Here is a 14265-nt window from a genome sequence, read left to right as displayed (position 1 = left end):
GAAAGCAATATTAGAAATACATTCTCTTTCAGTTGAGGAAAAGCAGCTTTAAATAAAGATGTATTGTGCTTTGGGGGTGGGGGAAGGAGTGAGCGGTGGCAAGCAGGAGGGGAGGACAGCGTGCAGAGGAAGGGGAGAGCAGGGGGAAAAGTCCCCCCCCCTTCTCAGGAGTCCAGACCCGACGGCCACCCAGACGGCAGGACCAGCCCCGGCGGGAGGGGTGGGCGTCTGGATATACGACCGTCAGCCTGACGGACGAATCAAAGGTGACCGCCCCACGGTGGGGGGAGGTAGAGGGTCACACGAGGGAAAGGAAGCAGCCCAGGGCAGAACTCATTAGAGTTGGCGGGCTGACAAGTTACGGCAGGAGCCCCGTCAGCCGGACCGGAGCCAGCTGGTTCCGTGTCCTTAGGGCCCTGGGCTGGGGCCCGTGAGTGAGGGTGGGCCCGGGCCCCCCTTTCCCTCCCCTTCAGCACTGGAGGGAGTGCATGGTCAGAGTACCGGCCGCGCTGCGACAGAGGGCGCAATAGGCAACTGAAATTCCCCGTCGTGAAAGCGGCCCCCGAACTGCTGTTTGATAGTTAATGCGGCCCTCGGGCTGAAAAGTTTGGAGACCCCTGGTTTACAGCATCATGTTGACAGAGGATCTCAGTGCTGAAGTAGTTCATTCTACAAGAACATCAGCTTCCGGATCACTAGGATAAGATCAGGGAGATGGATGCTACTTAAGAAGATCACAGAGCCACTCAGGCTAGCAGATATATAAAGCCGATGCTGGACTTACACATTGCCAGACTTAGTCTACTAGGCTTGAGGAACTCCCATAAGCAGCAGGACTATGTGAGGAAGCCTCCTGCTCTTGTAAGTCACCCCGACAATTCCCAGTGGGACAGGTACTGTTTTTTCTGTTAGCTTCAGAGGGGTAGCTGAGTTAGTCTGTAACTAGAAACACTTAAACAATGAATAGGCTGGTGGCACCTTAAAGACTAACAAAACATGGGTTGTGCCCACAAAAACTCATGATACCATCTACATGTTTTGTTAGTCTTTAAGGTGCCACTAGACTATTTGTTGTTTATGTGTTCTTCTAATTAAAGAAACATGTTCTGACTCTCTATCTAATTACACTGCCAGGAAGTACTAATCCCACAAACATCAATATGCAGATGCCACATAAAGAACTGTTAATTGTGTCTGTGGTTTTATAATTATGCTATATAGCAGGTTGGGAGGGCTAGGTCACTGAGTTTCTGGGGCAAGTTTCTTAACCTCTGCATGGTAGTGTCTTTGGAAGCATGCAAAAGATTGATGTTTCTATTAAAGAGCTGGAAAAAAAATCCCCTGTTTAATATATTGGCTTAGTCAATTAAGGCCATCTGAGGATTATTGTATTGAGTATGGATTGATGCAACCTTGGGCTAGGTGAAATACCAAAGCCTGGCAAAACAAGCACCAATGTGCAGTTAAAATGGACCAAACATGGACTGTCCTTAGCAATCCCCCCACCATGTCTCTTTTAAGACATTTTGCAATGACTTATTTTCTACAGAATATTTTCCAAAAAGGGGAAAGCTCCACAGCCAAAATAAATCCATTTACATACCGCCGCCTCTAGTGACCTAAGTTGCATCTTCTTCTTCTCTGCATTCATACGCATGTGCTCGGGAATCTTATAGTTTGTTGCCGTCTTCAGTTTGAAATCCCCCATGTTTTCCTGAGCCTCTTTGATGTCCTGAACATCCTTGGGGTTCTCATAGTTGTCACTGGGTTTGCCCTTGTATCTGCCAAGTACCAAAACCAAGCAGAAATTCTAAAGCTGCTTAAATCTCCCACCTTCATGCTTACCTGTCCTGTTGGGGACTCTTGCTTTGTGCAAGAAGGTTTGGTAGGAGAGTCAGGAGTCAATGGAAATCTAAGCAATACTTAAGAACAGTGGTGGGCAACCTGAGACCAGTTCTGCATGTGGGCTGTGAGATGTTTTGTTTATTCATACGCACACACAAGGTTGCCAGATTGTGCCATGTATGTGGTTTTTCCCTACTGGTATTCCTAAAGTGATACGCATGGAAAGGGCTCATGAAGTGAATTGAGCACTGATTGCACACAACATTGACTAAGAGAGCCATGCGCTCCCTCTGCAACCAAAGTGCTGCTATGGTCCAATTGGCTCATCCCACAAGTTCGAGCTATGTAAAATTACCCTATCCCGGGAGATCATGTTGATTACAACAATCTTGCAGCCCACTGAAATGAAGGAAGGCCACTCATGTGACCTACTCACTAATCTAGATCGCCTATTGCTGACTTAGATAAACTCTCCCAAACAATTGAGATGACCTACTATGAGCACAATGGGACTTCCATACTTTGGGAAGAAACATCTCCTTCAGTTTGAAACAGAAAAACAAACATGAATTGAAAAATGTGGGTTTTAAAAACTACTAAACAAATATATGATGTACCTCTGCCATCAGGGACGGATTCAGATAAGACACTTTAATGAGACTCTGGGCTAAGAGAAGACCCTGATATAGCAATGTGCAACACGTAGCATGTTATAAAGCTGATTGCAGCTGACAAAGCAACCAATGAAGAGGAGATGGCACCAAGCATATGTAGACCCTCTCCCAGTTCAATAGCTCAAGTCATCGTAAGACCCAAAGTTACGGTGGGGCAGGAGAGGGTATAGGAGTATGTGACTAATTCAACTGATGAGCACAGCACATGCTGCTGGCTTTCCCAAAGAGATGGTTGGCAAGGTTCTGCTTGACTGCACCATAGCGTACAAGGCCTAATCATTTGTCCAGTTCTCACTGACTTCAAGAATTTGCAAGTCACTGCACTATCTTTCTGCCTCCTTTAATGGATCCATTCATATGAGTAAGTTGTAGATTAAGCTTGAAGAGATTCCTGTTTTCCATGCATTTTGAGAGACTTGTTGTTCTCCATTTTAAAAGCGGAGCCAACAGGAAAGGGACAGGACAGTGTGACATGTATGGACACACATAAATAATTAGGGTTGAAAACTGTCTAATCTCACAGACCTAAACACCATTGCCTCACCCGCCCCCCCAACCCACCCCTTCCCAGAGGCCTCACTCCTGCTCTGCCCCTTCTCTAGGGCCCCACCCCTGCTAATTCCACCCCCCTTCCTTCTTGAACTTGATCTCCTACAGCCTCACTCACTTTCACCAGGATGGGGCAGGATGCAGTGTAGGAGAGGGTGTGATCTCTGGACTGGGATCAAGGGGTTTGGAGTGTGGGAGTAGGCTCTGGGCTGAGCCTTGCAGAGGAGGTTAGGGTGCAAAAAGGGTTTTGGTCTCTGCGGCTGTGTCTAGACTACATGCCTCTGTCGGCAGAGGCATGTAGATTAGACACATAGGCAAAGGCAAATGAAGCCGCGATTTAAATGATCGCGGCTTCATTTGCCTTTGCCAAAACAACAAATCTACATGGCTCCGTTGATGGAGCCATGTAGTCTAGACGTACCCTGGGAGGGAGTTTGGATGCAGTAGGATGTTCAGAACCAGGGCAGGAGGTTGTGGAGCACAAAGGGTGCTGGGTACGGGCTCTGGGATGCGGTTCAGTGCTAAGGCAAGAGTTCAGGAGGGATGTAAGCTGCGGGAGGGAATTTGGGTGGAGGAGCAGAGTCAGGGCTGGTGCAGAAGGTGGGCTTTGGGAGGGAGCTTAGGGCTGTGTTATGGGATTGGGTAGAGGAGGGGAGTTTGATTTGGGCTCCAGCTGGGCAGTGTTTGCCTCTAGCAGCTCCAAGTCCTGTTCAGCACCACAGTGGGGCTAAAGCAGGTTCCCTGCCTGCCCTGGCCCCATGCCACTGCCAAAATCAGCTGGCACATCCTTTCCTGCAACAGAAAGGCAGACCAATGGAAAGATGCAGTTTGTAATTCATAACTTACAGTTCATCCCATTCCTTCCTTCTTTGCATAATCTTAGCTTTGGCCAGGTCAGCTTTCTCAATAATTTTTCTAACTTGCTCGAGTCTGTTTCCACCAAAACGTCCCACTCCAGCTTGCAGCTGGGGCCTCTTTTTTAGTTTGTCAGCTTCCCGTTCCTCTTTAGTAACTTCAACAGCCTGCCCTAAAAAAAAGGGAGTGTATGTGTAAGTATTAGGTATATTATGTGACACAAAAGCAAGGCACAGCTCCTGTAAATCATCCTGGGCCAGCTCCTCAGCCGGTATAAATCAGCATCGCTGCAGTCAATATTCCTTTGCTCATGTCATGTTATCAATCAATAAAAAAACAAACCCTACTGCTGCACAACCTTATGTCTGCCCTTTGAGTGGACGGGTTTTTGCCAACATTGACAAGAAGGTGGAAACTATCTTATTCTAAATGACACAGGGATTTGATGACTGGGAATGCACAGTGATGACTGTAACAGATCATGAGGATACTCTGCAACCACGTTTTAATGCCAAGTTTCTTTGCTTAGAGATGATGTGAAGTATTGCAGTCTCTTCCACTCAAGCACAAGAAAATAAAGTGAGATGAAGGATGGAAAGCACATAATAGTGAACAGAATGGCACTTTAGGCCTTTGCAGAGATCTTACTTGAATCTTTCAGGCTATCTTGTCTTTGATCAGCTTCTTTTCCTAATTTGCTTGTTCTTCTCTTTCCTGCTTGACTTTGTTTTCTGGCTCTGTAGAACCTCTCGGAGATTGCCAAGAGCCTATATGTGGAGATCTGATGAGTACTTCCTATAGCATGAACGACCACTGTGTCAAATTCTAATGTGTCCCGGAACCTAAGGAAACAACATGCAGATCATATCAATTATTGTCTGAGTTTTGCAATAGCAGGCTATGAAGTATTTGCCTTCTATCCCATATTTCTGTCCCAAAAGGCATAAACAATGTGTTGTATTAATTAAACAAATTATATAACCTTAGTATCCGCATACCTAAAATAGCAGGTGTCAGTGCTACAACAGAAGTCCCTTCCACTGACATCATGAAATTTAAGAATGAAGCCACTGAAGAATGGGCATGTCAACAATACCTCATCAGCAGTGGTGTCTAAGGCATCTGACAGATCTAGGTGAAGCACAGATAACTGATCTTTGTCTACCACAGAGCCATCCCTAGTTGGATGCAGGGCCTCGGACAACCCTGTGGTACGCCATGCTATGCCTCTGCCCTGCCTCTCTTGGCCTTGCTCTGCTCCCCTCCCCGTCCTCACTCTACCCTTTCCCCAAGCCCCACCCCTGCTTCACTCCCTCCTGTCCCCATTGCACCCCTTTCCTCGTATCCTCTCCCCTGAGCAATGTGGCCCAGGGGACTAGTGGTGGCCCTGGTGCCAGCAGCAGGAGTCAGGCCCCTTCTACACTCACCACAGTTGCAGGTAGTGGAGCAACCCACCCCAATCCCACTCCATTCTCCTGAGCCCAGCTCCCAGCAGGGTTGTTCGTGGGGAGAAGAGTGAGCTGGGAATGGGTTGCTCCACTTCCTGCCACTGCAGTGGAGTGGAGCATCCTGACTGAGAGACAGTGGAGTGGAGCAGGCTATGGCCAGGTCACTCTGCTTCCAGCAGCCTGCTGTGCTCACAGGCCTGACCCCTGCTGCCAATCCAATAATCTCATAGACTGTCCTGGGCCCACAGTACCCCTCACAGCGAAAGGACTAGAGTGGCTGCCTCCACTACCTCCTATGGATGGTACAGCTCTGAGAAAATTATCTAGTAGATCAATTTCTATATCAAACTCAGGCCTAAAACTGGAGTGGACAGGATCAAGGAAATCTAACAAGTCCAGGAATCAACCTAATTGTATTACTACAGTAATCTTCCCCACAAAAGAGAGATTCCAAATAAGATTTTAATTGGTGAGATTATTCACATCAGGAGATGATTTACTGAGCAGTGATCAAATAATCTGTTCTCAAGCCAATGACCATCTCTTCCATAACAAACTCAGTTAGTCACCAGCTGCACTCCACCACACATGAAGGACATGGGTTCATTGCACAGTTTGTTCTTCAAGGCTCCACCAGCAATTCTAGAACCCTAGCAAGTATCACTGGCCGGAACTCAACCAGAGATGTTCCCAAAAAAGATGGCACTGATCCCATGGAGGTGGATAGTACAATCCAGATTTAGTAATGCTCTCGTTTGCAGATCAATGTTTGCCTAACTTGTGTATGTTTAGGACCACATGGTAATATAACCCCCGGAAGGACGCAGATTCACTTCAGTTCTATGAAGAAAATGTTCCATTCTTGTTCCTCAGAGCAGATGCAACTTAGCTAGTGAAGGATCTCATAGTAGAGAAGGGTAAAAGAAAGCTAGTCCTTGCCTTTTCTGCAATTTCTGCAGTGCAATGCGGTGCTTCTCCTGATCCCAGGCCAACTCCTTCTGCACTAGCTGGATTCTCTGTGCTGTCTGCCTATCCATCTCCTCACAGATTCTGTGGTCCATCTCAAATTCCTTCAGATAGATGAGAAACTCAGCATCATAGCATGCTAAATGCTTGGCTATAACAGTCACAGTGGTTTGGTTTAAGACATAAGAGTTTATGTGCATCAACACACTCCCTCCAGAAGCTGTTCCTAGCAATTGAGAGAGCCATGACACACAGCATTAGGTGTGGGTTGGAGCTTCTGGAATATTTAAAATACATACGTGCACACCTCTTCTTTCAACCCATCTAAAATTGAAAATCAAGGAACTTCAACACTTCTCCATAGCAGGAATAAAACATAGTGTGCAAGAGAGAACCAAGGCAAATCAGTACTTTACCTCCCTGCTAGCTTTGCTACTTTCAGTCACTTCAGGATGATTCTCTATCATATTTCCATTCCCTTCAGAGTAGCCTTGATAAAGTAACTGGAAGTAAGCAGCATTTCTGCTTAGTCTATAGATCTCACAGATACTTCTGAGGCACTAATATCTGCAGCACACTCAGAATTGCCTGTGCCACGGGAAAGCAGTTCCTTTAAGGAGTTAAAGTGGGAAAGGGGGAAAAAAAGGTTGGACACATTTTGACTCTGAGACACTGGTCATTTTAAAGTGGCAGCCTAATCAAAGATAAATGATCTGTTCAACAGTCAGATGTACCTCTCTATGTAGTTGCATGTGCTTTGGCAGCTCCATGTTCTTTTGGAGTAGGCAATGAAACTCATGCCTAAGGGTGATCAGCTCTTGCCTCTTTTTGTCTTTTTGGGCTTCTGCTGCCTTCATTATCTCATCATATTCCTTTTTTCGCCTGGCATTCTCAATACTGGAAATGCAAAATGAAAGTAATATTATCTGAATGGTGGACGGGAAGAGAGGAGACATAATAGTGTAGCCTTCTAGCCAGGAACAAACATGGGTCAAATTCTGCCCTTAATGTCTCTCATCCAGCTCCCCTGGGATCAAAGGGGCTGAAGAAAAGTAGAATGAAACATCGGACTTCAAGCTTTTGAGTGAAAGGATTATCATGTAATATATGTTTATACAGTCCTAGTACAATGGATATCTTGCTTAATAGGCCTCTACATGCTACCATAACATCTATATTAAAAATGTCAGAATACCATGCTACATTCACTCCTGAAAAACAGGTGGATGAGATGGATGTCTGCATACAGGCTTTGAAGGCTCTATGTGTCTTGTCACAATGGCCCAGCTTCAGAGAGAGCCACTGTCTTCTTTGAAAAGGCAAAAGAGCTGGACCACATGAACTGAAGGCAGAGTTATTAGCAAGTGTTGCCTCTCACTTTCATCGAGCATGCCTTACCTGAAGGCACCAGGATCTTCAATATCCTCTGCAGCTTTCTCCTTTTCAAGACCTCCCTATGAAACAAAAATATAACCATAGTATAAATAATTAATGACACTCAACAGCCCATGAAGCTGTTCCATGGTTATGGAAGAACTCCATTCTGCTCCTCACAAGTCAACTGACATATGTAAAGCCAGATGAAATCTTCATGATGATGATGGACACCCCCAGGTCAGTGAATATCAGATTGTAATGGTTCCCCAGGCAAAAAAAAAAAAAAAAAAAAAAAGGCCAATGCAATATTTACCAATGAAAACTGGAGGCGGGCAAATTGATCCATGATGCAACTCAATTAACTTCAGTGAATAAGAGTTTGGCCCATTATGAATCCCATTTATGTCTAAAGGTGGGTTACAGCAAGAGGGCCGATGCATTTCAGCTCTATATAAGACCATCAGAATGACTATGCTGACTCAGACCAAAGGTCCTTCTAATCCTGTATCCTGTCTTCCACCAGTGGCCAATGCCAGGTGCTTCGGAAGAATAAACAGAAGAGGCAATCATCATATCCATCGACTGTCACCCATTCTTAGCTTCTGGCAAACAGGCTAGGGACATCATACCTGCCCTTTCTGGCTAGCAGCCATTGATGGACCTATCCTCCTTGAACTTATTTTGTTCTTATTGGTTATGGTTTGGAGCCTTTTCACCATCTCCTGGCAAAAAGTTCTACACGTTTGTGGAAAAAATAATTTATTTTGTTTGTTTTAATTCTGCTGCCTATATATTTAATTGTTATGTTAGTGAAGGAATAAAATAAATGTCCTTATTCTATTTTTCCACACCATTCATGATTTTCTAGACCTCGAACATATCCTCCCACCTTTTAGTCATTTCTTTTCCAAGATGAAAAGTCCCAGTCTTGTTAATCTCACCTCATATGGAAGATGTTCCTTACACCTAATCATTTCTGTTGCCCTTTCAGTACCTTTTCCAAATCCAATAGATCTTTTTTTAGGTATTCAAGATGTGGGCATACAATGACTTTATATAGTGGAAATATGGTATTTTGTCTTCTTATCTATTCCTTTCCTAGTGATTCCCAATATTCTGTTGGCTTTTTAGTTTTTAGACTACCACTGAACATTGAGCAGATGGTTTCAGGGAACTATCCACAAAGATTCCAAGATCTTTTTCTTGAATGGTAACAGCTAATTTCGACCCCATCATTTTTGTATCTATAGTTAGGATTATATTTTCCCATATGCATTACTTCGCATTTATCAGCACTGAATTCCATCTGCCCTTGTGTTGCCCAATCACCCAGTTTTGTGAGATCCCTTTGTGACTCTTTGCAGTCAGCTTTGGATTAGTCCCTGTTCACCCCTTTTTCAAGAACATTTATGAGAAGCTTAACACAGTTATCCAAATGCACAACACTCATTCCTACTCTTTCTTCTCCCCCATCCCGTCTTTTAAGTGGAGTATCTGGCAATGTTTTCATGATGATCTAACATCCAGACTAATTACTTGAATGTCCAGCCTTTTTCTATTTTTAATCACCTGCCTCTCTCTTTTTATAACAAACTCCCTGCCCCAAAGGCAAAGCTGCAAGCAGCTCAAACTCTGTTGCATTTAAGAACTGCCTCTGCAGTCAGGGCTTTAGAGCAGACCTCAAGTATGAAATCCAGGGGTTCCAACTTCAGGGGACTACTGCTGCCTCCTTAACCCCCCAAAAATGGCACCTTTGCCCATGCAGCTGCATGTGCTGGTGTGCCTATGAACAACCCTGACAGTCATCTATTGATCCATCTCTGGCCCAGCCCCTCATACCCAGCGGCTCTCTCAGCTACCAGCAGGAGGGCTGCATTCTTCCTGCCCCCTCTCCAACACTCATGTTCTACTATTGGTTAGCTGGCCACTGAGCTAAGTGCTCCTTCCTGCCACACTGGAGGTGGAAAGGAAGTGGCTCTGTGCTGGCCCTCAGGAAGCCCCAAACCCCAGCATGCAGGGATGGAGGGTACAAGGGAAGCCCCAGCAGAAGCCATGTGGGGGAGAGAGGGGAGCAGGCAGCCTTAGGTAACTTTTGTAGGGCCCCATAAATTGTAAGGACAGCCCTAAGAGTCAAATCTGCTTATTTTGATGATTACATTAAGCTTATAGTAACTTTATTCCTGTTAGCCCTCTAAAACCGGCACAATTAAGGGACTTAACTAAATGTATTCCTAATTGTGTATCAATAGAATTGTTTACTAATTTCCAATCAGTTTCATCTGTGAAAATTCAGTAAGACTAACTGGGTAGCACAGAGGCTTTAAAGGTACTAATTTGGCTTAAGGAATCTTTATTTATAGTATTGGTGTATGAGAATGAAAGAACCTAGCTTGGCTCTCAGTTCCCACAGGATGTTTGTAGGTGTGGTAAATTTTAAAAAAATCTTCCTTTACTTATAAATTGAGAAACCATGGTTCAAAAACCATTGATAAAAATAAACATAGTGCCTAATGATGCCAGTTTTTCAGTTTCTCAGTGTAAAACTGCATTTTAATAAAAAAAAAAAGTACAGAACAGAGAGAAAATCTGCCAGGTGATGATTAACTAAGAGATACTAAGAGCACATATATATCAACAGAATCAACTTTTAGAATGAAGAAAAAAAGAACGGATTGGGGAAAGGGAAGTATTTACTTAGCCTATTATTTCAGGAACATTTGTAGAAAAATGGTGTGGCCTCCATCAAAGTCAACAGCTAGGGAAAGCGACATGCACCTACACGCTTAAATAGACATTTTGCTTGTGCTCAGATTTTCTAATTGCTTTGAAAGCTTAAGTTTTTGCCATCAGTGACCCACCATGCAAAAAGATTGGTTTTTGCATAGAAGTAATAATAAGCCCAGCATTACTTAGCATTAGAGGGTACTCTGCTAGTCACAGATTTGGACATATCCTGGAGAAAGAACTGTAATTCTTTTACCTATACACGAGTACACAATGCAAAAGAGTTAAGACATGTCTTCATTCAGTTACTTACTCTTGGAGAAGGCACTTTGGCTTTTAGCTCTCTTTGAATGTCCTCTGGAGACAGGATACTGAAGGTAAAGATGTTGCTATCTGCTCCACAGGTAACTAGGAACCGGTCATCATAACTCGAGTAGATTGCCTGGATTTGGCCATAATCATTGTCATGAATATTGAAGGACCAGTATCCATTCATCATGTCTGCTGAGAGGTCTTTGTCCTGGAGAGGATAAACTCGCACTGCTCCATCCTTCATCCCACAGAACATCAGTAGCTTGCTGGTGCTGTAAACAAAAGCTAAACAATTCTAGACACTGATCTAGACCAGTTAACATTACAACAGCAAAGAGCCAGTGACACTTGTGAAGCAAAGTTCTCACACACATATCACATGCCCTGCACAAGAAGGCAGTTAGAAAGCTAAGTGTCTGCACATGAACCTTCTGTGCATCAGGGAATTGGCTTCTGAACAGGCCCATGAGGTGGCAGAAAAAATCAATTTGGGGTGGACGAGGTGCAATACAGGGAGGACATGATTCTGTTGTGGCCATTATCCAGCCCACAGGCTGGATTAGCAGCTAAAGAGAGGTTGCACAGCAGCCATGCACCCTAGTTTGGGGTTAGGAGGTGACTTTTACCTCCCCACGCTCTACCCAAAAGTAGGAGAGGAGAAGACAGATGTAAATTACAGGAGTAAAATGGCATTCTTAGGGACAGATGAAGCCTGATTTCATAGGGTGGGGAGAGGACAAGGAGCTCTCTCCTCTACTTGTATAGTCTACATAACATCCAGTTCAAGCTGTATGCCTGGCACAAGAAGAGTCTGGGGATTGCTCCCTCCACATTCACTAAAAGGGGTGAGAGATGGATGGAAAGACATCCATGACTCCATCCCCCTATCCACTGGCCCAGAGAGCAAGACCAGTTCACAGAGATAGTAGGCTGCACTGTCCTAGGAAGTAGCAGCAGAACTTCCCCAATCCATGGCTGTGTTTTAAAGGCACAGTTGAGCTCCAAGCATTCAAAAAAAAAGTGAGCATTTTCACCACAAACAATTTTTAAAAGAAAAAATAATGTATTTTACACATCTGTACTCACAAATCCTACTAATCAGGAATCCTCACTCTAGTAATGAATTAACACTAGGTGACAGGAAATAAAGCAAAATTGATCTTGAACTCTTGCACATGGATATTGATCCATACAATGAAAGAAACCAGGGGAATATATTTAAATATCTCCAGAGTCCAGTTCCTCAGGTAGGTTAGTACAAAGCAGTAAGTTATAGTGCATAAGCTCTTTTACCAGAAAGAGATCCTTTGGATGGAGTTGTCCTCTGTGTTCTCCATAGGAATCACATCAAAGGGCTCATCTTGTCTGCTTTCAGGGGATATGTGGTCCTGAACTTGGGAGAATGCACAGTGGTAGAGATAACCAGAGTCATAACCACCCTAAAGAAAGAAGGACCGTGAAGAAGAGATGAGGAAAGGGCACTCAAGTAAGTATCCAGGAAAAACGTAGTTTCATGAACAATTGCTCTTTTCTTAATGAATGTGTTGCGTGTGAAGAATGCCAGACTAAAAACACCTGGAAATTGTTTATACGTTCACCGTTATCAGTAGAGTTACAAGCTATTGCCATTCCTCTGTGTCCCACCAATGTGCTTCAGTCCTGGCCTCAAAGGACCATCAACTACTGGGAAGGAAAGAGTTTAGTCTCCAGGTGCAGTCAGTCTTTGACCTCTCTCTAGAGAGCACCACCAAGGCTATGTCTACACAGTAGCGTTATTTCAGAGTAACCTCAGTTATTCCAAAATAACATAGTGCACATCTATAAAACAAGCCCGTTATTTCAAAATAAATTCTAAATAATTGGCTTCTTACTTTGACTCCTATAACCCTAATTGTACGAGGAGTAAGGGAAGTCGGGGGAAGAGTGCTCTATTTCGAAATAACTGCTGTGTAGACAGCACCAATAGTCAAAATAAGGTATTTCAACTTAAGCTATGCAATTAGCGTAGCTTAAGTTGCATAGCTTATTTCGAGTTTAGCCCTGCTGTGTAGATGTGCCCCAAGAATGCCATTTGGAACAATACTGTAAAACGATTTCACAAAGACCACAGAGCACTCACATTAAGCACTAGATCTTCACTGAGCACTTAGATATCATCAAGTCTGGGGCACATATGAACTTAGTCCCTGAGGCAAAAGGTTTTTATTCCAAATACCAGTTCTCTAAGCCATCTCATCCCCAAGTCCATGAATCTTATTGTCTTTACACTTTACAATCCCTTCCTCAAATCAAAAATGAAAGAATGTTTAATTTACCAAGGAGAGCCAGAATTTCCCTGGTGCTGAATAAAACCCGCAGACAATGGGGCTGGGCTCCTTTGGGATGTAGATGGGTGGCAGTGGTTCCTCTTCCACAGGCTCTGCCTCTGGTTCTTCTTCTATCTCCATTCCCATATCCTGCTGTTTCTTTATCCAGGCCAATCTTGCTTTCTCCTCCTCCTGTTTCTTTTTCTCTCTGCGCTCAATCTCCTCTTCTCTCTGTTACAGAAAGCAGTGAAAAATGAGTCATGAAACCAGTGCACTATTGACTGAAAGGCTCTCATGGTAAAAATGCTAGAAATTAAGGAATTATTCCTTGCAACTGAATAGAGATCAAGCCTGACTATACAATCCCATAGTGTACACTACAGAGGTGTGAAATGCAGCACACACTAAAATGCTGTGCTGTAATTGTCCATATATGCCCTGCTAGCACAAACTAAAAGGTAGATCTTTCTTGTTAACATAGTCCTGTTAACCTTTTAGTTCAAGCTAGCAGAGTCCACATGCAATAGTTACATCACAACACTCTGGTGCACCCTGCAATTCACACCCCCATAGCCCTCACTGCAGGACCTACCTAAACAAGTTCGTCATACCTCATTTGAAGCTGCAGTGGGAATCTTCCTGTTCCTTCCTTCTCTTATATTCTGCCTCACAAGACTAATGAAACAGCAACCACTCTCCACATGTTGAATTCAGGTTTTTCCCAAACCAATGAATCTTTCTGTTGGCCAGAGGGTTTGCTTAACAGCATTGGAAGGTTGTCAATTCATGGATTGGATGCCCTACTTAAGTAGTCTTCCCACAGCACCCTTCGCATCTACACAGCACCCTTAGCTCGAAATAAGCTATGATTTTAATGCTATTTTAAAATAGCTTATTTCATAATTTGGCTCTGTCTACACAGTGCCAAATTTTGAAATAACTCGCTATTCAGAAATTCCCCTTAACCCTTGTGGAATGAGGGTTACGAGGATGTCATATTTCGAAATAACAGGCTGCTTCAATCGACACAGAATAGCTATTTCAAGATACTTCTGGTATCCCGAAATAGCTCCACAGTGTAAACGTACCCTTACTTGCCCAAAAGTAAAAGGGATAATACTGGAGACTTACATTCAGATTTCCATATGGCATAGCTCTGTATTACCATATGGCATGGCATTGTGCTCAAACACAAGTTTAAACTGAAAA

The 14265-nt window shown here is 43.9% G+C and overlaps 1 protein-coding gene across 3 annotated transcripts in view; it reads right to left on the bottom strand.

Annotated features, from left to right (window-relative positions):
• The window catches only part of CFAP44 (cilia and flagella associated protein 44), a 68521-nt gene that overhangs the window by 16248 nt on the left and 38008 nt on the right, over window positions 1-14265 (bottom strand). For 2 of the 3 annotated variants that reach the window (XM_075906631.1, XM_075906636.1), the window contains exons 18-26: window positions 13066-13287; window positions 12044-12189; window positions 10752-11022; window positions 7736-7791; window positions 7072-7234; window positions 6311-6441; window positions 4572-4765; window positions 3915-4095; window positions 1604-1781 (exon numbers count right to left, since the gene is read on the bottom strand). In XM_075906631.1, coding sequence (XP_075762746.1) covers window positions 1604-1781; window positions 3915-4095; window positions 4572-4765; window positions 6311-6441; window positions 7072-7234; window positions 7736-7791; window positions 10752-11022; window positions 12044-12189; window positions 13066-13287 — 1542 coding nt within the window. Of the gene's footprint in view, window positions 1-1603; window positions 1782-3914; window positions 4096-4571; window positions 4766-6310; window positions 6442-7071; window positions 7235-7735; window positions 7792-10751; window positions 11023-12043; window positions 12190-13065; window positions 13288-14265 lie in introns of those variants that run through there. The other variant, XM_075906644.1, reaches the window with a different exon arrangement.

Source organism: Pelodiscus sinensis, chromosome 1, assembly GCF_049634645.1.
Source record: "Pelodiscus sinensis isolate JC-2024 chromosome 1, ASM4963464v1, whole genome shotgun sequence".
NCBI classification, from domain to species: Eukaryota; Metazoa; Chordata; order Testudines; family Trionychidae; genus Pelodiscus; species Pelodiscus sinensis.
The sequence above is the reverse complement of the archived record's forward strand: the minus strand, read 5'-3'. Positions and strand labels throughout refer to the sequence as shown.